General features: G+C 42.8%; 1 protein-coding gene across 1 annotated transcript in view; it reads right to left on the reverse strand.

The window, feature by feature from the left end:
* pclob (piccolo presynaptic cytomatrix protein b) overlaps window positions 1-15,738 on the reverse strand; it is a gene marked incomplete at both ends in the record, with an annotated part of 55,614 nt that extends 39,876 nt beyond the window's left edge. Inside the window, 4 exons of the mRNA XM_083916415.1 lie at window positions 129-1,382; window positions 1,733-2,986; window positions 3,353-4,930; window positions 14,743-15,738. Coding sequence (XP_083772541.1) covers window positions 129-1,382; window positions 1,733-2,986; window positions 3,353-4,930; window positions 14,743-15,738 — 5,082 coding nt within the window. The remainder of the gene's footprint in view (window positions 1-128; window positions 1,383-1,732; window positions 2,987-3,352; window positions 4,931-14,742) is intronic.
* Window positions 15,739-25,130: the final 9,392 nt, after the last annotated feature.

The following is a 25,130-nucleotide window of genomic DNA, read 5'->3' on the forward strand; positions in this document are numbered from 1 at the left end:
TTATTAAAATGTCATATAAAATGAATGACCACTACCAAGCCCATAAACAACATTGAACAAATGAGTAAATTGCTCATTTAAATCAAGCAATAAATAAAGTGAGATTGTAGCAACAGACAGTGATTTACCTCTGCCACAACTGGCATTGTATTAAATCCACATTGGTTGCAGACAGTAGTCTTGCATTCTGTGCAAGTGTTGTAGTTGGGAGGATCTTTGGAGCCCATGTTGAGGTCTACCTTGCAGAGTGGACAAATGGACAGAACGGCTTTTGAAGCACCTTGGATATCTGTTGGTGCCTCGGGGGGCTCTGATGGTGCTTCGTCCACTTTGGCTTGTACTACTGAAGGAGTCTTTTCCTGCTGTGTTTTTTCTGGTTTCTTCTCAGTTTTCTGAACAGCAGGTGGCTTGGTCTCCTTTGCTGGTAATGTTTTAGGAGAAGCTGGAGGTGTAGTTCTAGGCGAGACAAAAGCTGTAGTGGACATCTTTCGTGATGTTGGTGGTGTACTTTCAGGTTCATCCTGGACAGCTGAGGTTATCAAAGTGGATGCAGAGTTTAAGAATGATGACCCAAAGCCAAACATCTTTCCAGTCATTGACTCGGCAGACTTTGCTGCCGTAGGTTGTGTCTTAGGACCCCCAAAACCAAAGAAGCCACCTGACTCCTGTTTTGCAGGCTGAGCTGGGGGTGGCACACATTTGGCTGGAGAGGTACCAGCTTTTGGAGGCTGTTGTGAGGGTGGCTTTCCTGCTTCTCCATCTGGTGGAGGAGAAGACTTACCAATAGAAGTCACAGCTTTTAGAGGCTGTATTGTGGATGACTTTCTTGCCTCTGGACCTGGTGGAGGAGCAGACACAGCCGTAGGAGTCACAGCTTGTAGTGGTGGATTTCCTGCTTCTGGACCTGGTGGAGGAGCAGACACAGCAGTAGGAGTCACAGCTTGTGGAGGTGGCTTTCCTGCTTCTGGACCTGGTGGAGGAGCAGACTTAGCAATAGAAGTCACAGTAGTTGGAGGTTGTTGTAGGAGTGGCTTTACTGCCTCTGCACCTGGTGGAGGAGCAGACTTAGCAATAGAAGTCCCAGTTTTGGTAGGTTGTTGTTGGAGTGGCTTTACTGCCTCTGGACCTGGTGCAGGAGCAGACACAGCAGTTTCGGGGGTTTCTTTTTTCTGTGGAGTTACTTCATTGACCTCTGTTTTGACTGCTGTAGATTCTGTAGACTTCGCCTTCTGGATCAATGTCGGTACATCCTTTTGTTCAGACCCAGGAGGCAAAACAACCTTGCTTGGGGAGGGCTGTGGTTTCACTACAGGATGTCCAGCCGGCTCAGATGATCCTAGGGCTCTCTGCATCTGGCAGTTAAGACATAGCCATTCTTTTACCTGGAAAAAAGTGAAATAGACTTTATAGATCATTGTTGAAAAACAAACAACACTGTTTTCATAAACCAGGACCACATTTATCTGGTCCTAATAGAATGGGCAGAATACATCCGCTGTACTAACCATGTGGTTAGCACATTAAAACTCCTTGTTTTTGCAGTTAGAATGCACTTAAAATGAGTGTAAGCTTTTTAAATCTTGTCACCCACTGATCACTAAGCAATATTAAAATGTCATATAAAATGAATGACCACTACCAAGCCCATAAACAACATTGAACAAATGAGTAAATTGCTCATTTAAATCAAGCAATAAATAAAGTGAGATTGTAGCAACAGACAGTGATTTACCTCTGCCACAACTGGCATTGTATTAAATCCACATTGGTTGCAGACAGTAGTCTTGCATTCTGTGCAAGTGTTGTAGTTGGGAGGATCTTTGGAGCCCATGTTGAGGTCTACCTTGCAGAGTGGACAAATTGACAGAACGGCTTTTGAAGCACCTTGGATATCTGTTGGTGCCTCGGGGGGCTCTGATGGTGCTTCGTCCACTTTGGCTTGTACTACTGAAGGAGTCTTTTCCTGCTGTGTTTTTTCTGGTTTCTTCTCAGTTTTCTGAACAGCAGGTGGCTTGGTCTCCTTTGCTGGTAATGTTTTAGGAGAAGCTGGAGGTGTAGTTCTAGGCGAGACAAAAGCTGTAGTGGACATCTTTCGTGATGTTGGTGGTGTACTTTCAGGTTCATCCTGGACAGCTGAGGTTATCAAAGTCGATGCAGAGTTTAAGAATGATGACCCAAAGCCAAACATCTTTCCAGTCATTGACTCGGCAGACTTTGCTGCCGTAGGTTGTGTCTTAGGACCCCCAAAACCAAAGAAGCCACCTGACTCCTGTTTTGCAGGCTGAGCTGGGGGTGGCACACATTTGGCTGGAGAGGTACCAGCTTTTGGAGGCTGTTGTGAGGGTGGCTTTCCCGCTTCTCCATCTGGTGGAGGAGAAGACTTACCAATAGAAGTCACAGCTTTTAGAGGCTGTATTGTGGATGACTTTCTTGCCTCTGGACCTGGTGGAGGAGCAGACACAGCAGTAGGAGTCACAGCTTGTGGTGGTGGATTTCCTGCTTCTGGACCTGGTGGAGGAGCAGACACAGCAGTAGGAGTCACAGCTTGTGGAGGTGGCTTTCCTGCTTCTGGACCTGGTGGAGGAGCAGACTTAGCAATAGAAGTCACAGTAGTTGGAGGTTGTTGTAGGAGTGGCTTTACTGCCTCTGCACCTGGTGGAGGAGCAGACTTAGCAATAGAAGTCCCAGTTTTGGTAGGTTGTTGTTGGAGTGGCTTTACTGCCTCTGGACCTGGTGGAGGAGCAGACACAGCAGTTTCGGGGGTTTCTTTTTTCTGTGGAGTTACTTCATTGACCTCTGGTTTGACTGCTGTAGATTCTGTAGACTTCGCCTTCTGGATCAATGTCGGTACATCCTTTTGTTCAGACCCAGGAGGCAAAACAACCTTGCTTGGGGAGGGCTGTGGTTTCACTACAGGATGTCCAGCCGGCTCAGATGATCCTAGGGCTCTCTGCATCTGGCAGTTAAGACATAGCCATTCTTTTACCTGGAAAAAAGTGAAATAGACCATGTAAATCATTGTTGAAAAACAAACAACACTGTTTTCATGAACCAGGGCCACATTTATCTGGTCCTGATAGAATGGGCAGAATACATCCACTGTACTAACCATGTGGTTAGCAAAGACTGTGGCATTACATTAAATCTCCTTGTTTGTAGGAGTTAGGATGCACTTAAAATGAATGTAAGCTTTTTAAATCTTGCAACCCACTGATCACTGAGCAATATTAAAATGTCATATAAAATGAATGACCACTACCAAGCCCATAAACAACATTGAACAAATGAATAAATTGCTCATTTAAATGAAGCATTAAATAAAGTGAGATTGTAGCAACAGACAGTGATTTACCTCTGCCACAACTGGCATTGTATTAAATCCACATTGGTTGCAGACAGTAGTCTTGCATTCTGTGCAAGTGTTGTAGTTTGGAGGATCTTTGGAGCCCATGTTGAGGTCTACCTTGCAGAGTGGACAAATGGACAGAACGGCTTTTGAAGCACCTTGGATATCTGTTGGTGCTTTGGGGGGCTCTGGTGGTGCTTTGTCCACTTTGGCTTGTACTGCTGAAGGAGTCTTTTCCTGCTGTGTTTTTTCTGGTTTCTTCTCAGTTTTCTGAACAGCAGGTGGCTTGGTCTCCTTTGCTGGTAATGTTTTAGGAGAGGCTGGAGGTGTAGTTCTAGGCGAGACAAAAGCTGTAGTGGACATCTTACGTGATGTCGGTGGTGTACTTTCAGGTTCATCCTGGACAGCTGAGGTTATCAAAGTCGATGCAGAGTTTAAGAATGATGATCCAAAGCCAAACATCTTTCCAGTCATTGACTCTGTAGACTTTGCTGCCGTAGGTTGTGTCTTAGGACCACCAAAACCAAAGAAGCCACCTGACTCCTGTTTTGCAGGCTGAGCTGGGGGTGGCACACATTTGGCTGGAGGGGGACCAGCTTTTGGAGGCTGTTGTAAGGGTGGCTTTCCTGGTGGAGGAGAAGACTTAGTAATAGAAGTCACAGCTTTTAGAGGCTGTATTGGGGATGACTTTCTTGCCTCTGGACCTGGTGGAGGAGCAGACACAGCAGTACGAGTCACAGCTTGTGGAGGTGGCTTTCCTGCTTCTGGACCTGGTGGAGGAGCAGACATATCAGTTGGAGTCACAGCTTGTAGAGGCGGCTTTCCTGCTTCTGGACCTGGTGGAGGAGCAGACACAGCAGTAGCTGTCACAGCTTGTGGAGGCTGTTGTGGAGGTGGCTTTCCTGCTGTTGGACCTGGTGGTGGAGCAGACACAGTAGTAGAAGTCACAGCTTGTGGAGGCTGTTCTAGAGGTGGCTTTCCTGCTTCTGGACTTGGTAGGGGAGCAGGCACAACAGTAGGAGTCACAGCTTGTGGATGCTGTTGTGGAGGTGGCTTTCCTGCTTCTGGTCCTGGTGGAGGAGCAGACACAGCAGTAGAAGTCACAGCTTGTGGAGGTTGTTCTGTAGGTGGCTTTTCTGCTTCTGGACCTGGTGAAGGAGCAGACACAGCAGTAGAAGTCCCAGCTTTGGGAGGCTGTTGTGGATGTGTTTTTCCTGCTTCTGGACCTGGTGGAGGAGCAGACATAGCACCAGAAGACACAGTTTTTAGAGGTTTTTGCTGTGATGTACTAGGTTGTCTTTTTGGTGTTTCTCCAGAAGCCTGTGGAACATCAGTCTTTCTGATAGTAGATGGAACAGTTATGTCAGCTAATGAAGCAGCTACTGGGGATTCAGTTTCTTTGGTTGTGGCAGCTGATTTATGGATGTCTTCCTGAGAAGTTGTCATTGGTGTCTCTTTCTTCTGTGTGGTGGCAGGGACCTCTTTGCTTAGTGGAGGTTGGGGTTTTATCATAGGGAGGCCTAGAGGTTCAGAAGCTCCAAGTGCTCTCTGCATCTGACAGTTGAGACAAAGCCATTCCTTCACCTGAAAAACAAACCCACAGCATGAATAACATTATTTGCATGTGTTAATAATTAACATAAAACAGCACTTTGTTGTATTGGTCCAAATAATTATTTTTTCAACTGGAAGTTATAACAGATATTAGAGAAACAAATGTTATGTTCCAATAATATGTAATTAAAAGGACATTGGAACAGGGAAAGCTGGTTTTCAACAAACAATTTTACAGTCCTTTCTTTTTCAAAATTCCAACCATGAAGTTAAGTACTTAGTTATTTAATTACCTCTGTTACACTTGGCATAGGACTAAATCCACATTTGTTGCAGACAGTGGTTTTGCATTCAGAGCAGGTGTTGTAGTTGGGAAGATCTTTGTAGCCCATATTAAGTTCCCCCTTACACAGTGGACAAGTAGACTGGCCTACTTTGGGAGCAGCTTGGGTGACTTCTGGTTTTGCAGGCTCTGATGGATCTTTGTCTGATTTGGCTTGTTCCGACTGAGAAGCCTTGACCTGCTGAAGTTGGTCTGGTATCTTTTCCTGATGTGTTTCCTGAACAGCAGGTGATTTGGCTGCATTTGCTGGAGTCATCCTCTGAGAAACTGGGGGGCTGGACTTTGGAGAAATCTGTGATGCTGATATCTTTCCAGAGACTTGTGCTGGGGCAGACATTTTGCGGGAACTTGGTGGTGTTGTGCGGGACTCCTCCTTAACTGCAGATGTTATCAAGGTAGACGCTGAGCTGAAGAGGGATGAACCAAATCCCAACATCTTCCCAGTCGCAGCTTCAGTTGTTTTTGAGGTAGCACGTGGAGATTTAGGACTACCAAAGCCGAAGAAACCTCCTGATTCTTGATTTGTTGGCTGTGCTGCTGGAGGAGCAGATTTGGCAAGTGATATCTCAGTTGATTTTGAATCTTTGTTTAGGGCATTTTGGGGCTGTACTTGATCAGAGCATGTCACTGGTTGATCAGCAGACTTGTGAACTATTTCAGCTTTCTCTTCTTTTTTTTCTGATACTTCTTTGGGTGCAGGGGAACTTGCTGGAGCAATATCATTTTTCTTCTGAATATTAGTTTCAGGCAGCGATTTATTAAGGTCTGAACCTACAGCTGCCGCCTCTTTGATGGTAGGTGCAGTGGATGTTGGAACTTCTTTTGCAGGTGGTGAGGCAGTGGTAGATGTTTGGGTAATGTCCATTTGAAATGAGGGTTTAGTTTCTTCTTTCTTTTGTGGTGCACCTGGTGTTGGACTGTCTCTCTGATATTTGACTGGCACGTCTGCTTTTTGTGTTGAAATAATGTCTTTCTTTTGCTTGGCAGTGGTGTCCTTTTGGGCAGCAGCAGGTGTGAGCACTTTGTTGGGCGATACTTGGAGTTTCATCAGTGGTGGCTCTACTGATTCTGCTGATTTGAGAGCTCTTTGCATCTGACAAGTCAGACACAACCACTCTTTCATCTAAAGGGAAAACCATATTATTTTGAGTAAGTCTGGCTGTAAAAAACAGTTTGTACAATAAAATTTTAGTACAGGACAATGAAAGCTGGTATAAATGCATTTCTAAATTGATACATATATATTTATATGAGTGAATCTTACTTACTTCTGACACATTTGGCATGGGGTTAAATCCACACTGGTCACAGACAGTGTTATTGCATACGGTACAGGTATTGTAGTTAGGTGGGTCCTTTGACCCAATGTTAAGTTCCATCTTACAGAGTGGACAGGTGGACTGGCCTGGATTCATCGTGGCTTGGGAGGTTGCTGCAGCCTTCAGGGGCTCTGAAGGAGCTTTGTCCATTTTGGCCTGTACCGATGGAGGTGTCTTGTTCTGGTGAGGTTGTTCTGGCTTTGTCTGTTCTTTCTTCTGGGCAGAAGAAGATTTGATCTCTTTTGCTGGAGACATCTTGGGAGAAACTGGTGGGGTGGTCTTAGGTTGGTCCTGAACAGCTGAGGTAATCAAACTGGATGCAGAACTGAAGATGGAAGAACCAAAGCCAAACACTTTTCCAGTCGCTGAATCTGCTGGCTTTGCAACATCAGGTTGACTTTTACCACCACCAAAACCAAAAAAGCCTCCTGACTCTCGCCGTGTTGCTGTTGTTGCATTACTCTGCTTAAGTTCAGTTTGCCTTGTCTGGTCTGGTGATTTATTAGGAGCTGTTGTTTTCTGGGGCTCCTCTGTCCTTTTCTGAGAAGGAATTGGGCTGGGCTGTTTTTGACCTTCTGGCTTTTTAGCAGTATCAGATATAACTGGTTGTGCTGTTACAGACAGTTTCCTCTGAGGTGAGCCGCTCTTTTCAATATCAGCTGGGCTATTGATGTCTATATTTAAGGGATTTGCAGGTATCTGAGAGCTCACTGAAGCAACTCCTTGTGTTGTTCCTAGAGCCCGCTGCATCTGACAGGTGAGACATAGCCATTCCTTCACCTAAAAAAAGGGAGAAAAAGGTTCCATTATAAACTGATAATAATAATAATATTTCAGCAGTTTTTATAAATCTGGTAACAAAGAGTAAATGGGGTTAACAATATGTAATATTCCCAGAAGACATTGAACGAAGCCATGCATCATTTCAACACAATGTAGAGCTAGCAAGGGACAAAAAGTAAATGTGGTATGATCTTAACAGTCTGTAAGAAGGCCAATGTAATATTATATTGTTATAATAAATATATTTGTTTTCTCTAGTCTTACCACTGTGTCATTTGGCATAGGGTTAAATCCACACTGGTTACAGACAATGTCCCTGCATTCAGTGCAGGTTTTGTAGTTAGGTGGATCCTTGGAACCCACGTTGACTTCCACCTTACAAAGTGGACATGTAGACTGCCCTGGTTTGACAACTACTTGGGAAGCTGCTGCCACCTTTGGAGACATATTAGGGGCTTTGTCCAATTTGGTGTGTCCTAATGTTGATGTCCTGGCCTCCTGAGATGGCTCTGTTTTCTTCTGCTGCTCCAGCTTCTGTGCACTAGAGGACATCTTGGGAGAAACTGGTGGAGTAGTTTTGGACTGGTCCTGAACAGCTGAGGTTATCAAAGTAGATGCAGAACTGAAGATGGAAGAGCCAAAGCCAAACATTTTCCCAGTTGCTGACTCTGCCGGTTGTGCAGCAGGGGGTTGAGTTTTGCCATCACCAAAACCAAAGAAACCTCCTGACTGTTGCTGTGTTGCTGCTGTGGCATTGCTCTGCTTTCGTTCAGCTTGCCTATTTGTCACAGACTCTGCTGGCTTTGCAACGGGTTCAGGTTGTTTACCTCCAATTTGGCTTGTCTGACCTGGTGACTTCTTTAGATCTTTCTCCTGTCTTTCTTGTGGTGTTTTATGATCAATCGCTGGGCTGGCCTGTTTCAATGGTGCAGTAGCAGACTGCACTGGTGGTGTAGACGGTTTTGTCTGTGCAAAGACTGGTTCTGAAGTCTCCTTCTTTTGGACAGCAGGGCCTGGACTGTCCTTCTTTTGAGGTGGAGTTGGTTTAGAAGAATCCCTCAACTGGACTGCAGCAGGTGAATGAACGTTACTGGGTGATGTATGGGACTTCAACGTGGGAGGCCCTGGAGGCTCAGGTGCTCCAACTGCTCGTTTCATCTGACAGTTAAGACATAGCCACTCCTTGACCTGAAATACAGTAGACACCAGTCATGTGTTACTTTGGAACGGAGAATTGCAGTAAATCACAACAACCCAGGTATTAAGAGGAACATACTCCCCAAAACTTTTCTACAGGTCAATGAGATACTTGTAAAAAGGTCACAGATCAATAAACACACATAATTTGAAATATGTTGACTGCAAATACATTGCAATTACATACAGTATGAATAAATAAATTGTTGATCTATTCCTTGACTTACCTCTCCTATAGGCATTGGGTTAAATCCACATTGGGTACAGACAGTGGTCTTGCACTCAGTGCAGGTGTTGTAGTTTGTAAGGGCCTTGGAGCCAATATTAAGCTCCACCTTACACAGTGGACAGGTGGCCTGATTTGTATCAGGAGATGTTTGGGAGACTGTTGGTGTCTTTGGTAGCTGTAATTGAACCTTGTTTTCTTTACTTTCGAGGGATTCTTCTGTTTTTTTCTCCTGCTCTGGGTTCTGAACAAGGATTTTGGACTCTCTTGCTGGCGACATTTTGGGAGAAACTGAAGGTGAACTTTTTGGAGTAATCTTGGCCATAGCAGACATCTTGTGAGAGACTTGTGCTGGTGCAGACATCTTACGAGAGCCTGGTGGTGTAGTACGTGATTCTTCCTGAACCGAGGATGATATCAAAGTTGATGCTGAGCTGAAAATGGAAGAACCGAAGCCAAACATCTTCCCAGTCACTGACTCGGTTGTTTTTGAAGCATTAGGCCCAGTTTTAGGACTGCTTAAGCCAAATAGGTTTCCTGACTCCTGCTTTGTATCTGGGGTGACCTTCTGTTTTGGTCCAGGTTGACTTGCCTGGTCAGTTGGTTTGTGAGAACCTGATGCCCCTCGGATATCCAGAGGCGTTTTCTGACCAGGAGTTGGGCTAGCATGTGTATCAGGTTCAGGTCCTTTAGCAGCCTTAGTTGCCTGTGTTACTGCTGCAGCCTGTGTCTTCTCCAGAGAGCCTGGTATGGGACTCCCCTTCTTTTGAAGTGTATCAGGCACTGGTGTCTCCATCTTTGAAGGTACATCAGATTTCAATAACTCCTTCTTCAGAGTTCCCACTTGATTAGGAGCCGTTATCGTCTGATGTACAGCAGATGGTGAACTTTTGTTAGCTACATTGTGAGGTTTCATATGCGACCCTGTGAGTTCAGATGTGCTAAGAGCTCTCTGCATCTGACAGTTCAGGCATAACCATTCTTTTACCTGCAAAAAGAAAATATGATTAATAAAATAAGAAATACTTACAACACCTGCATGCAATCACTTAACTATGTCAAACGATGTACTATATAGAAGTCATGGGGTTTTCCTGTTTAATTATAGTCTGTCATATGTTACTTTTACCTTTCATAATGTTGTATTTCATTGCAATTTAAAATTAAATTGGGGAATTGTGTTTTCTTTGCTCTTATTACCTCTGATACATTTGGCATTGGATTAAATCCACATTGGTTACAGACAATGCTCTTGCATTCAGTACAGTTGTTGTAGTTGGGAGGTTCCTTGTAGCCAAAGTTGAGTTCCACCTTACAGAGTGGACAGGTAGATTGGCCTTCCTTGCGGACAGCTGGGGAAGCAGCTGCATCCTTTGAAAGCTCTAATGGAGCCTTCTCTACTTTGGCTTGTGGTGATGGAGAGGTCCTGGGCTCGAGTTTCTTCTCTTGTTCTTGTTTGTGAGCAAGGGGAGATTTGGTTGCTTTTGCAGCAGGCATCTTGGGAGAAACAGGTGGTATTGTTTTGGAATCATCTTGAACAGCTGTGTTTATCAAAGTAGATGCAGAACTAAATATGGAGGAACCAAAGCCAAACATTTTTCCACCCATTGATTCAGCGGGCTTTCCAGCATCATGTTGAGGTTTAGGACTGCCAAATCCAAAGAATCCTCCGGATTCCTCTTGTGTAGTTGATGTAGTATTACTCTGCTTATGTCCAGTTTGACTTGTCTGGTCTTGTGGTTTTTGAGGACCTTTCTTCTGGCACTCCTGTGGGGTTTTCTGTCCAGGAGCTGGGCTGATCTGTTTCTGACTTTCTGGTCCTTTTACTTCAGCTTTTGCTAGCTGCCCTGTTGATGTTGGCGGTTTTCTCTGAGGGGAGCCTGGTGCAGAGGTCTCCTTCATTTTGTATTCAGCAGGTGTTGGAATGTCTTTCTTTTGATGCTTATCTAGTGGGGAAGTTTCCTTATTTATAGCATTGGTAGGTGCAGGGAATTTATTTGGCGAGGCCTGTAGTTTCATCATTGGAGTTCCTGGAGGCTCAGATGCTCCTAGTGCTCTCTGCATCTGGCAGTTGAGACACAACCACTCCTTCACCTATATTGGAGCAAACACATAATACGTACATTTTAGATCAGTGTTGTTGTACAATGTAAGTTATTTTACTTCTTACAATATATTAATTATATTATTGATTAAAAAATACATAATGCAACAATCAATGAAGTAATTTCTCAGTATCTACTGTACTCTCATTTTACCTCTTTAACATTTGGCATGGGATTAAATCCACATTGGTTACAGACTGTATGTTTGCACTCTGTACAGTTGCTGTAGTTGGGAGGCTCTTTCGAGCCCACGTTGAGTTCCAGTTTACATAGAGGACAGGTGGACTGGCTTGCTTTTAAAACACCTGGAGATGCTGATGCTTTCATTGGCTGCTCTGATAGAGGTTTGTCCTCTTTCGGCTGTACTGATGGAGGCCCCTTGGCCTGCTGCGGTTGTTCTAGTTTCTTCTCCTTTTCGGGTTTCTTGGCAATGGGGGATTTGGAGTCCTTTGCAGCAGGCATTTTGGGAGAAAGTGGTGGTGTAGTTTTGGGCTCATCTTGAACAGCTGAGGCTATCAAAGTAGATGCAGAACTGAAAATGGAGGAACCAAAACCAAACATCTTCCCAGTAACTGCAGGCTTTGCAGCATCAGGCTGACTTTTAGGACTACCAAAGCCAAATAACCCTCCTGACTCTGGCTGAGTAGCTGCGATATTTCCTTGCTTTTGTGCAGTTTGATTTGTCTGGTCTGGTTGTTTCTGAGGACCTGTCTTCCGGATCTCCTGAGGTGTTTTCTGACCAGGAGCTGGACTAGCCTGTTTACAACTATCTGGTCCTTCAACAGCTTCACCCTTGGCTGGTTGTGCTGCCGGTGTAGATACTTTCCTCTGAGGAGAGCCTGGTGCAGATGTCTTTTGTAGCGCAGGCTGTGCTGGAGCAGTTTTTTTAAACGTGGAACTGACCAAAGATGTGTCTTTCTGAGGTTCACTTTCACCGGCAGCTCGTTTGACCTGGCAGTTTAGGCAAAGCCACTCCTTTCCCTAAAAAACACAACAACAAAAAACAAACAAATTATACATGTACATGTTTAAACACAAAGGACCATATAATACAGACGCAAGGTGAAAACGGGACTAGTTCTTGTTTGTGCTTTTGGTAACATCCACAAGATGCATCAGATGTTTGTATTTAATCAAATGGGTATAATTCAATCGACTAATACCATCATCACCAAAGTGCAAATACAAGCTGAAAAAAAGTAAGCCAAATGACAGTTCTGCCTATAGTTTTGTGAGACTACTCCACAGCACTGTGTCAGCGGCATGGGTGTATGGTCTGGCTACACCTGCTTATCATCCTGTGATTGGGGGAAAACACTCTGGCTTGTTTTTATTTCTTTAAGTCATTCTTAATCATCTTGGGCAAAGCTATGCAGACAGTGCCCCTGCAAAACACATATCAGAGATAGCGGAGGGGGCCCTTATCCGAACACTATACATCGGGTAAGCCAGACTAGATCATGCATGGCCGACATCCATTTTCAGTGTTTGCAAAATGCACAGAAGGATCTCCCCATCCTTATATTGGTCCTTCCCTGTTTTAGCTATTATTTTAAGCAGTATCACAATCAATCAAGTATCAATCAATTAGGCTTGGACTGTCCTTGGCAAGGTAGCATACTAGCTGTATATTAAATTACAGTGTCAAGTAATTTGTGCTTCTGGATGCCATGTCCATTTAGCTTGTATGTGGTATTCCCTACAAAACATATTCAGTGTGTAAATAGGTTTTTCTCTCTTTAAACACCAGAAACAGTAATTAACACAGTTAATAGCATAGCATAGCTCATAAAATGTTTTCCAAGAATTGTGGCTCAATTCACTTTAAGTTTGATGAGTAAACATGCAATAATGGTAACATTATTACCCATCTAAAGCTTTTTTGTTTTACTAGTATAGCTATAAAGGGAAAGGCATTGACACCAGAGATTTGTGAAGTTGCTTTTCTATGTGAGTGTAGCCCTCCTCTACTAGGTATAGCCACATCATCTTACACATAGCTATGAGTAGGATATGGAATGAAAATGCCTTCACGGCGTTGCAACTTTAGTCTGTGTATTTGACATTGACAGCATTCAAAAGTCTGCTCAGAAAACAGAGACAAATACTACTTCAATTTGGATGAAGTTTATATCTGTTTGGTGCAACTTATCTGTTCCTATTCATTTATGAAAAAAAAAAAACATAAAATATTTTAAACATGCCTCTGTCACAAACTGTATTGAACTCTTATGAAAATGATTGCTGCCATATCATATATTCATGTATTTGAATTATACCAATTGGGGATAACACAATGAAATCACAACTAACTAAATGACCATTCTGAGCATCAATTTTGAACTTAACACCTTCAAAGAGTACCATTAGAATTATTCTGTATCTAAGTAAAGAACATTTTGGCGACATTAAGGCTATAATGTAACTGAACTTGTTCTGCAAGATCAATCTGATCACTCAAGAAACGAAAACAATTTCAAATATTATACAATTCGAGAGTTATGTATGTAACCTTTTGAGACCAAATTCTTTCTTTCCTTCCTCTCTTTTATCAGTTCTTCAATTTCTTCATGCATTCATTTGTTGCTTTATATAATCAATATCACAAGTCTTACCTCACTGACATTTGGCATGGGGTTAAATCCACACTGGTTGCAGACAGTGCTTTTGCATTCAGTGCAGGTGTTGTAGTTGGGAGGCTCCTTCAAGCCCATATTGAGCACCACATTACAGAATGGACAGGTGGATTGGCCTCCTTTAGGAACATTGTGGGATGCTGCTGCCTTTGAGGTCTCTGATAGAGCTTTGTCCACTTTGACCTGTCCTGCTGGATGAGCCTTCACCTGCTGAGGTTGCTCTTGTTTCTTGTCTTGCACTGCTTTTTGGGCAGTAGCTGGTCTAGTCTCCTTTGTAGACTGCATTTTGGGAGAAACTGGTGGTGTGGTTTTAGGTGAGGTTATTAAAGTTGATGCAGAACTGAAAATGGAGGAACCAAAACCAAACATCTTCCCAGTCACTGACTCTTCAGGCTTTGCAGCTTCAGTTTTAGCACCACCAAAGCCAAATAAACCACCTGACTCCTTCTGGGCACTGCTTTGCTTGCGTCCAGTTTGACTAGTCTGGTCTGGTTTTTCAGCCCCTGATGTTCTCTGGGTCTCAGGTGTCATTTTCTGAACAGAAGCTGGGCTGGCCTGTTTTTGATTTTCTGGTCCTTTAGTTGCTTCACTGTTGGTAGGCAATTTTTCCGATGTAGACTGCATTTTCTGAGGTGGACCTGGTGCTGACATCTCTTTTTTGAGAGGTTCAGCAGGAGAGGGTGTGGGGTTTTTAGCAGCAGAAACTTTGTTGGGGGTTGGCTTTTTTATGGAAGGTCCTGGTGGTTCAGAAGCTCCTTGAGCTCTCTGTATCTGGCATGTGAGGCAAAGCCACTCACGCCCCTGTACAAAAAAAAGTAAAAATAAATGTGTTGACTTATTAATGCACACAAAGTACAAGACAAAACATACACATACACAAAAATTGTGGAATGGAGTCAGAAATACTTTTCATAACTTATAACATTGAATAACTTTAACATAATTTTAGCTATGCAAATGCCATAATGCATTGTTAATGTCATCTTAATTCAATACAGCCTGAGATATGTGGTGACTTTTTTCTCTAGTAATTAGCAATTATACATGTAGTAAAACAAAAACAATCTAAAATTGTCAATCATTGTTAACCATAGTCATAACAAAAGGTATGCTCTGTAATATATACCTTACAGATAAAATGCATACACATTTGATTTCAACAAAGCATAGTCCTGATATATATCATAAAAATATAAAAAGGATACATAAGCAGAACACTAAGCCACTACTTACATCAGAGTCTGGAGGGCTGAAACCACACAAGCTGCACACTTCAGTTTTACACTGTGTACACTTTTTATGGTTAGGTGGTTCCTTGGTGTGTATATTAAGTTCTGTTGTGTTACACACTGGGCAAAGGGACTTAGCTATTGTTTTTGACTTGGATCCGCCTTTGGTTGGTACAGGTGATGAAAACCCTGCCTGGGACAGGCTAGGTGTCGCAGGTCCCTTTGGGCCAGGCTTATTGGAGGACTGCTGCTGGGGTGTAGTCCTGACTTGTTGTTGTTGTCCCACCTTAGATGAGCCCTGTTGTTGCTGTGCAGCTTTAGGTGGACCCTGTTGCTGCTGTGAAAGTTTAGGTGAGCCCTGTTGTGGTTGTCCAATTGTTGGTGACCCCTGCTGTTGCTGTCCTACTTTAGGCGACCCTTGCTGGAAGCCATTTTTTTGTGACCCAACCTTTGTGGACTCTTGCACTCCACTCTTTGCAAGTTGTGGTTGGAGTGCACCATTTTTAGCTTGCCCTTGTTGTTGCATCCCTGTCTTAGGTGGAATCTGTTGTTGTGATGATGACTTTGGAGATCCTGGTTGAGCTCCACTCTTAGTCACAATCTGTTGTTGAGCTCCAGGCTTTGGTGAACCTTGCTGAGGTGGACCTTGAGGTTGATGTTTTTGTGGCTCTGCCTTTGGAGCAGCTTGTTGCCCACCAGACTTGTTTGGGGGTCCAGCCTGTCCATTTCCATGCAGCTGTGATGATCCTTGTTTAGGTAGAGGCTGGTCCTTTTGCATATTGGGTCCCTGGCCTGATTTTTGGGGCCCCTGCAGCTGTTGAGAGCCTTTGCCAGGGCCTGTTCCTGGCTGCTGTCCTCCAGATGGCTTCACCCCCTGCTGTGAAGGTGCTTGCTTATTCTTATCCCCCTCCCCATCATCTCCAAATAAACCAAACTTATTTACAGCAGAGGAAACAGCATTGAGGGGGTTAGCCCCGCTAAGGAATTTGGAGGAGAACATAGTGGGGCCCTCCTCCTCCTCCTCCTCCTCTTCCTCTTCCTCCTCCTCCTCCTCCTCCTCCTCCTCCTCCTCCTCCTCCTCCTCCTCCTCCTCCTCACAGGAGCTGGAATCTACAGGACTATCTGAGTTAGAGCAAGAGCTGTCTCCTCTCTGTCCTGGCTCTCCCACAGAGGCCTGAGGGGGGGCTGGGGCTGGAGCTGTGGAGAGGGCATCTACAGCCCCACTGCTGCTGCTGCTACTGCTCCCCGGGCTCTCCTCTGGCTCAGCATCTACATCCGACTTCCTAAATGCATGAGAAACAGAAAAATAGAAAGTGTGAGATGCCACAGACCAAACCAAGGTCTAAAGAAAGGGGAAGGAGTTGTGCACCACATTTGCAGTGCTGTCTGAGCCAACATGCTGTTTGGTAAACAGAATTAAAACCTTCTGCAACGGAGGACTATAGTATAATGGATGAAAAGGAAACATAATATAACTAATCCACTGAGTCACTGTCTAAGGTTGGTTTTTGATCCTGTTTTTTTTATCCTGTATTTCACCGGAATTGTTTAATTTAATAACTCCACTCGGGAGACCATCGATGTGATTCATAATAGTCAACCATATGGTTAACCTTTATCTAAATCTATAATCGGCACATTTTCCACTAGGAATTTATATTTGAATCTCCTGTAGATGTGAAGAACTCATGTCTGTGACACACCACACTGCTTGATAAATTAAATGTACACACATTCTGACTGAAACGATTATCATTTGCATAGCAATCGCCGCCTCTATCGAAAGCCATTAATGATTCAGCCTTACTTTGATTTACTCCGCGCTCGCTGTTGCTTTCAGGACCATGGACAGGGTCAGAGCCGCTCTGTTGATCACAGCGTACACAAACCTCACAGATTCCTTTCAGCCAGCGATACAATACAAACCAATGTGCAACACAGGAGGAGGATATCGCCCTCAGTAGACCCCGCTACTACGAACCCAATTCAAACGACCATTCAAGGTGTACGCACGGTTGATATTTTTTCCTACACCGTCAAAGAATTCGACTTTCTCTGCTGATCGCATCCTCGGGTTTCCATGTCATACATCACCCAGATAGCACCGAGGACCGGGGAGAGAGGAATCTCATGCGGGACATGTTTTTACAGCAGCAAGACGAGTAAACACAGGAAATCTAGCGCTCTCTCTGGAGAAACTGCAGGCACATCCGGGTAGGGGCCCATCAAATAAGGCATGAGAAGTGAATACTGATACTTTCCTTTTCAAAATCAAGGGCAGTGCAGGTCATTTTTTTTATATAAAGCCTGTTCAACCCAGCGCCTACATATAGGCTATAACAGCTGCATTTAACGTGTAGCCAAATAAGCTCAGCCCACTGGCAGCAATGGTTCACACAGAGGCGGTTAAGTGGATCTGATGTATCCACAGCGTTTTACTGTAATGAAAAGGCAGCATGCGTTGTGCCCGACCTCTCTAAACCCGCTAACATGTCATGTTACTCCACAGAGGGTGCGAGGTGATGACAGCTCCGTGCACACGGGTGAGCGTAGATTATTTTTTTAAGCACATCATCACCCATTTTTCTGCCCTTGACCGGTAGTCTCAAAGTCTAAATGTTGTACAGTCCAGAATGATGATTTGAAACCAGCCTAAATAACCGAGGAAACCCAGCAAAAGCCATGTCATCGGTGGAATCTCCCTAAATGCCATCTGCTTTGCGCTCCGCGTCCCCCCTACTCATCTCCTCCCATCCTGCAGCCAAGCATCCTTCACCCTCCACGGTCACAATGTCAAACCTGAAGCGCGGTATTCCAGTGAAAGCGAAGGAAATTGTACCTTCATGAACAGCAGATCTGTCTCCCTATCCTCCCCAAAAGCTCCTCGGATATCCCCCGTCCGTATCTGTCTGATCGCCGAGGGATGGAGGGCACAGTTCAGGAGATAGAGCGCGATCAGCCCACTCCGCCTCCGACTCCAGTGCGCAGGCGCCGCATCTGACAGGTGATCACAATATATATCACGCACGGAAATTGAAATTAAAGGGGACAGGGCGAGTTATATCCCCGGACTCACGTGTGATCAGCGTCGACGACCTTAGGATTTACTCTCTGTCATGATATGAAGCACATTTTCTCAGCGTCCCTTGACAGATTTGAAATGTCAATGTAGTGATCATGAATAGCAGGTTAGAGGGCTATTTCATTTCACGTCCACTATGTCTATGCATATAGCCTAATCGTTTCAAAACACCACAGTATATAATGGTGTTCAATTGCCTTTTTTTTTATAGCCTAAACCCTGGAAATAAATTAATACATAGTACTGGTGAGGCAAAGTTTCAGTTTTCAATTTCACCTCTGGGTTGATTGCAGATACCTGTCTTGTGTTGTTATATTCCAAATACACTGCTGCACCAGAATTGCTCTCCAGGGACAAAAAAGACTGGCACATTCAGGCCTGTCTGTAGTTGCATGCCAGTTCATCTCTCAAACTGGCCCTGCCATGTGTCCTCTCATCTTTATGAACAGTCCGTCTATAGCCTACCTGATATAATCAAAGAGCTAGAGCATTGCGTCATTGCTACTTATTACCCTGTCTAAATAAGAACAGAGTAACACAACCCATAAGAGAAATCAATACATACAATACAGAAATATCATTAAAATTGCCTTTTCAAACTTCTTTCTCTTTGCCAGTTTAGAAACCTAATTGCTCCTACATTTGGACTTGTCTATATAAATCTGCTACACCAGGCACAAATATTCTGGATATAATACACAGCTTCTAGCTTTGGAGATCAGTCAATACATTTGTAAAGCAAAATACTTGTCTTTTTTCAGTGGCCTATGCAGCCATTCCTCTAACGTGCATACACGGTCGAGACATTTCCTCTTGGACCTTAATTAAAGCTTGTTTCTGCTGGTTGCATTTTAGTTTATAGAATACTTAATGGAGATGCACATAATAGGAAATGAACACCCACAGGCACAGCACCTCCTCAGTCCTGGTCTTCTTATTCTGGCATTCCTCCCACAAGAGTTTTTCTACAAAGCAGATGTGATGTGATGTGAAGAGATAATCCGGGCAATCGTATCCTGTGCCACTGTCAGAGTGATAAAAACACTAGCTGGCTTTGTTCAGTCCTCTTTCCAGGCCAGATGAAAAGACATGCCCGGACCTCTTTCCAACCAACTGACCACCATCCTTCGAAAGCTCTTGTATATTTACAACTCATACAATATGAATAGCACGATAAATTCCCAAGGAGAATTGACGTCCTCTGAAGTGCTTTGCAGTCTGGAGATTTAGAAAACTTGGTTTACTGTAATAGCAAAGACAATGTTCCACAAAATAGGGGATGAAAACATTCTGTCCTTCACAGATCGTCCTTCTGCCATAAGACGGTTAATTCACCAGCAATGATTTATACCCATCAAAGGAAAAATAATTTATCTAAAATTTCTGAATGGACCATATGTCACATGCATATTTACACAGTAGAGAATTCCTATTCAGTGTGTGGTAAGCACGAGTGAGAAGTGTGGGAAGGATAGAGAGCAAGTGGTGTGTGGGCGTGTGGAAGAGTTACGTCATGTGTGATGTGTGAGAGGCAGAATCGCTATGGTCTGTCTTTGGAAAGTGCCAGATTTGGCGTCATTGCAGGCACACACAGGAAACATTCATCAGCACAATCTCCATCTGGGGATATACAGTAGGCTGCAGCTTTGCAGTAGGTTCATACATGGTCCGGAAATCCTCTAAGTAATCTCAGACTGTTTTCATCTTTTTCATCCACACAATCTGATACTTGGAAATCTCTTTGATGGACATAATAAGTGAGGATCATCTTCCTGTTCCTGTGGAGTATCACAATAGAACTTATGTCCTTAAATGTCCTTAATGTCACTACTTATTATTTGTGGGAGATGTAACTATGTTTTTGTTTTTTCTCACTAAGCCATGAACTATGCTGGCCTGTTATTTTAAAGCACAATACAGTAAACAAACAGCTGTCTTAAAATTTAAGTCCATCGTTGATGTTTTTGAGGTTGTTTACCTGCTTTCATCCTCCTCTACAAGTGAGTCATGTTTGTCAGTCAACTGTATTATGTAAGACAAAACAGCAGGCAATCACCAGATGCGGCACCATCGTGTTCTTTTCTTTTGATCCCTCCTGGCTTGTCAGTTTAAAGGCAATAATTCCAATCTCCTCTGTCACCATCCTTTTTTCTCCCACGCACATGCTGATAATGCCAGACCAGACTTAAATCCCGCACTCACACAGCTGAAGCATCATTGACTTTAACAGAATCACGCATTTGTAGAGATGGACCCCAAAATGAATTGCATGCTCTCGTGTGTATTGAGGAGTGAAAAGAATTCCAGCTGCTCATGGGGAACAATTTGAAAAGCTTGAATATTAAAACTGGTTCCACCTGCAGTTTTCTTTTGTCTGGCTTTAACATATTTGTAATGAGCAACCCAAGGGACTGATTTCAAATTCCGTGCAAAGGCCTTTTATCAGTTTTTTTTCCTACAGTTTCTTTCCATTTAAGCAGATATCAGACAAACTTCCCAGCAGGCATTTCAAGAGATGATTCCTTCCTTCTCAGTTCTGTGATTTATTTAATGGAGAAAGTCACACATCTAGACTCCACATCTAGAAAAGGTAAAGCTAGCATTTGAAATGAAGAGAATGAATACTAATGATGAGGAACGTTACTGAAGAGTGTTGTTCAGTGTTCAGTAACAGTTCAGTTCAGTGTTGTTTAAATCAACAGCAAATTCACTCCAGTTCAGTTCTGCACTGCTGGAATTGAAAGCTGATCTCCATGAGAAGAAACCTATCCTGTTCAAGGTTCAGGTGTCTGAAGCCTACGGGAAGAGATGTTGGGTACATCCAGGTCACTAGTCCATCACAGAGCCCACACAGACAAATACATTCACACCTTAAAGCCTTTTAGTAGTTTAGTTTGTACTGCACCTAACCTGCTCATGCCGGTGTGAATCCAGGACCTGCTTATTAAGAGGCAGCAGTACAGTCCATTAAGCCGCCTTGCTGCCATGGGACTAACTTGAAGCAATTAATGCTAACTATTAATGTACTTGAATTCCATTTTCCAATACATTAGACATGAGGGTATATCCCATCTGACAGTTGACCAGGTGCCTCTGTGGTTCCTCTCTCTGCAGCATTGCCGCTTTGCTCATTCAGGCATACACAATTAGAAAGACATCACATTAAGAGAGCATTTGTGTTCTTCCCTGCACGGTCAAGCCTGTTTCCATCACCCACACACCCATCTTTGTCTTTCCCTCGCTTTCTCTATCAGGCTTTCTCACACACAAACACACTAACACAAACAGAGCTCAGAAGCAGTACTTATCTCATTTTAATTAAGCCGGCACACTGGAGCATAATGCTGCCTAGCAATTTCTAACTATCTTAGCTCTAATGCTCATGGATGAGACTGAAACTTTCACAACAACTACAACAACAATGACCAAACAGTTCCTGACAAATGCCCTTTTCAAGGTATTTTGATAAAGGAATTAGACACACCTCTGACGTTGACCCTTGAGGAAGGCAAAGCAGTTTTTCCCCGGCATGGTTTTCTCTGGAGCAGAGCCGGAGCGTTGCGGAGCAGTAACCTGCATGGAGGTGTATTGCTGTTCTTTCTAGGTCTCTAGGGTTCTCTGTGTTTGGGAGGGTCACCATGTAATCTATACAGTAACCTGATCACACGCACTTTGCCAGTGTCATTAAATTTACATATGTGCCCCGAGGAGAGGAAAATATGCACTCACGACACAACTCTGTAGATCCAAAAGACTTAGGAAGAAATGCACCAAAATGAGAAATAGAAGATTAAAGTTGACAGCTGAAAAACTGATTTTCAAATATGACATTTAGGACTAGGTAAATTACGTAATGTGTGCTAGATTATTGTTTGTATCATATTAATTAGACAATATATAAAGTCATCACATAATAATAATAATAATAATAATAATAATAATAATAATGATAATATTCATTATTGTTGTTATTCACAGGCTTATTTAAGCAAGTACTTTAAAATGTTCCTACAATGTAATTGATTGATAACTTGATTGTGTTAAAATGGGCATGATACGCAGGTTTGAGTTACCAAGCCTTGGCAGTCTGCTGTGTCACTAGGGAACATGGCTTGTGATTTGCCCTCTCCCTTCCTCACTCTGCATCATGCCAGACCACTGCACAAGTCTCTAAAGCCACCCAGTCTTTTCTTCCAGCGGAGTGACCACTGCTTTCTGCCATACTAAAAATACTCTTAAAGGAACAGCATCCACAAGGCAACAGCACACTCTTATCGCCATTTCCCCTATTCTTATCTTGCCTTTCGCCACCAGCCCCTCCCTCGGCTACCATGTCATGGGAGAATTCTACAGATAACACAGTTCACGCCCCCGAATCCTACAAATCAGGGAGCAGGAAATCACTGCTGATCAGAGTTAGGGAGAGAGTGGGAAAGAGTGGGCAGGATAAAAATACATCTGATAATGGAAATGAGGACACTAAATTGATGAATACCATAAAGATAAGAAGAAAAGTCATTGGCAGATGTGAGGACAGGAATGGAGTGGAGAAGGAGTCTCAATGATGCTCTAAATAGAAAAGGCAAAAAAATGTGGTAGAGCTGCAGGTGCTTCAGTGTTAATGCAAGCATTTATTAGGACTGGTAAATGCACTGACTTAGAGGTCTTACTTGCATCACACATATCTTGTTGACATTTGTAATTTCTGATATGAAATGGCTATGGAAAGTGCATCATGCTTTCTGTTCTCAGTAATGCTGTTTTCTTATAATGTCAGAGTGGACAATCCTTTGAAATACTAATGTCAATGTTGTATTTAGCGTATCGCTGAAAAGATATAATAGCTGTCGGTATGCGGTCCACTGTCTATTGTCGTTTGGTGAACAGTGGTGTTTGCTCTGGGGCAAGACATCAGAATGTTTCTTAGGGTGCTGTTATAAGGTCTAGACAGCAGGCTGTATATAATTAAATAGGTGTAAAAGAAGATGGGGTTTAAGACTACGTGAAGGTTCCTGCTTCCAGTGTACAGTGTCAGAGGCAAACCCTGCTCATTTAATAGGCAAGTACTGTACCCATAGTGCATAATTTCCTTTCAAAGAAATCTAAAAGTATAGCATTGTGACAAAGGTTTACAGGAGTGCACTTTTCAAGTATATGAATCAGTGCAAGCAATTCTTTAAGGCTTTTGGTCATATAGGAAAGTGTTGGTACCTCTAGAGTCTATTTAATATTTAGAATTTACAATTCACACATACTTTACATCAAGCTTTTTTTTTTTTAAATGTTAACTATGATGTTTTTGATTTTTGATTTGTATTTAACACTTTAGAGCTAGTTTCCACTACTTTCTCATCAGTTTGAAAAACAACTCACAAAGACTTAATACTTCCATCAAAATAAGCACCATGTGTGATTAGTTTTGTCATCAGAAATGCGTTACCCTCTCTATGCTAAACTATGCTAATGTGGTCTTAAGTGCACAACTATTTGAAAAGTATGCAGTGCAGCACACAATCAAGTCTCTAAAACGGTTCGTAATAAATGGGCTAAAACATTTAGAAATGAGTGTGAAATGCTACAGATAGTGAATATTAATGAATGGACAAGTGCACTTGTAATTTCAAGCCATCCTTATCTTTGACTCCCTCCGCTCTTGCCACTTGAAAGCTTGAAAAAGAGGAGATGACCTTGCATGAGTGTGCGTGAGTATGTGTCCCAATGATTTCTAAGATGGAGATCATGGAGCATACGAGGCATCACTTTCTGGTGTGCTTTTCATCAGCTGTTATGCAGTGAACTCTAATATCACCTTCACTGGCACCTGCTTCGTATAAGACTGTGGAACAGCAGAGAAACTGTACCACCGTGTGTGTGTGTGTATGTGTGCATGCGTGCGTGCGTGCATGCTCGTGTGTATGATTGAGTATGCACACTGTACTCAACCTGCCCAGGGAGAGGATCCATTCTCTCATCAAATATTCACCAGCAACCACAGGGTCCAAGCTGCCTGCTGTTGTAATGCACACACATTGCTGTGTTATTGGTTCCTGATGTATTCACTGGAAAAAGTGCACCATAAAATGTTTGAACAGTCCATTTTGAGGATCGTTTGTCAAGTTTATGCAGCTCAGCTTCAAGTGTAACTGCCATACACCTACACCTGGATACAACAAATCTCCTACTTGAATGCAAGCTGGCTGGCTCACAAGATTGTAAAAAGTCATTTCCCACTAAAAAAACATGTGCTCATTTGCTTCCAGAGTGTCTTGCAGCTATTTGTATAATATATCACTTTAATGTGCATGTCATGTCCGTCTAGCAAAGTTGTAGAATTATTGATCAATGCAGTCTTATAAATCCAAGATGTGAAAGGTTTAATTGACAGACCTACTGTATATGCATATGTTTAATTTATTCAGAATCTGCCTTTATTTAGCCCATTATTTACAGTGCTGGTATATAATCAGCACTGTGGCATGGTTCACTTCCACATAATGCATGCATTTATAAGTGGCCATACCGTTGCAGAGAAAAAAATGTATGTGACTTGAAACTGATGACTCAAAGGGGAACCTATAAATCATAAATGTGCAGAAACCCATAACCAAAAACGGAAACTTGTGCTGAAGCTCAATGACAGTACAAATACACATGAATGACTCCTTGTAGCTACAGTTTTTATTGTTAAAGCTAAAAGGATATGGATAACGGTTATCAACCTTAATATATATAAAAACTTATATATATATGTATATCCTTTTAACAAAGTTATTAAAAAGTGTATTAGTATTATAATACTGACATACACATAAAACATACCAACCTTTACAGATTCTGAGTCAATATTCATAATTCACTCAGAATATGAAAGGACAGCAACACACAAAGTCGGTTTAATTTCATTGGCCACAGGAATAGAGTACATTTGTAATAGTAATATTCCATCGCCGGCTTTAATTTCATAGCTGACTTGTTTCATGTTATCCTGAAATGTCAGCTCGGACTGATGCTGCAAATACAACTGCTTTGATAGTGTAAGAAAATAATTCAAACACGTTTCCAACACACTGTTATACATGCATGTAAAACCCGAAAAAAAGAGACCTCAAGTTCACACACACACGCACACGCACACACAAATTTACAATTTTTTTTCTGAAAATGCCACAAATGGTGAACAATCTGCTTTGAAACAGATCACTCATATAAATCCTGCACTTTTTTACAAATCAATGCCTGTTGTTACCTTGCAGCCTTAAGCAGTCAATTACATTTTCAATTAAATTAAATTCACATGGCTTTAATGGCAC

The sequence above is a fragment of the Echiichthys vipera genome, assembly GCF_963691815.1.
Source record: "Echiichthys vipera genome assembly, chromosome: 7".
Classification (NCBI taxonomy): Eukaryota; Metazoa; Chordata; class Actinopteri; order Perciformes; family Trachinidae; genus Echiichthys; species Echiichthys vipera.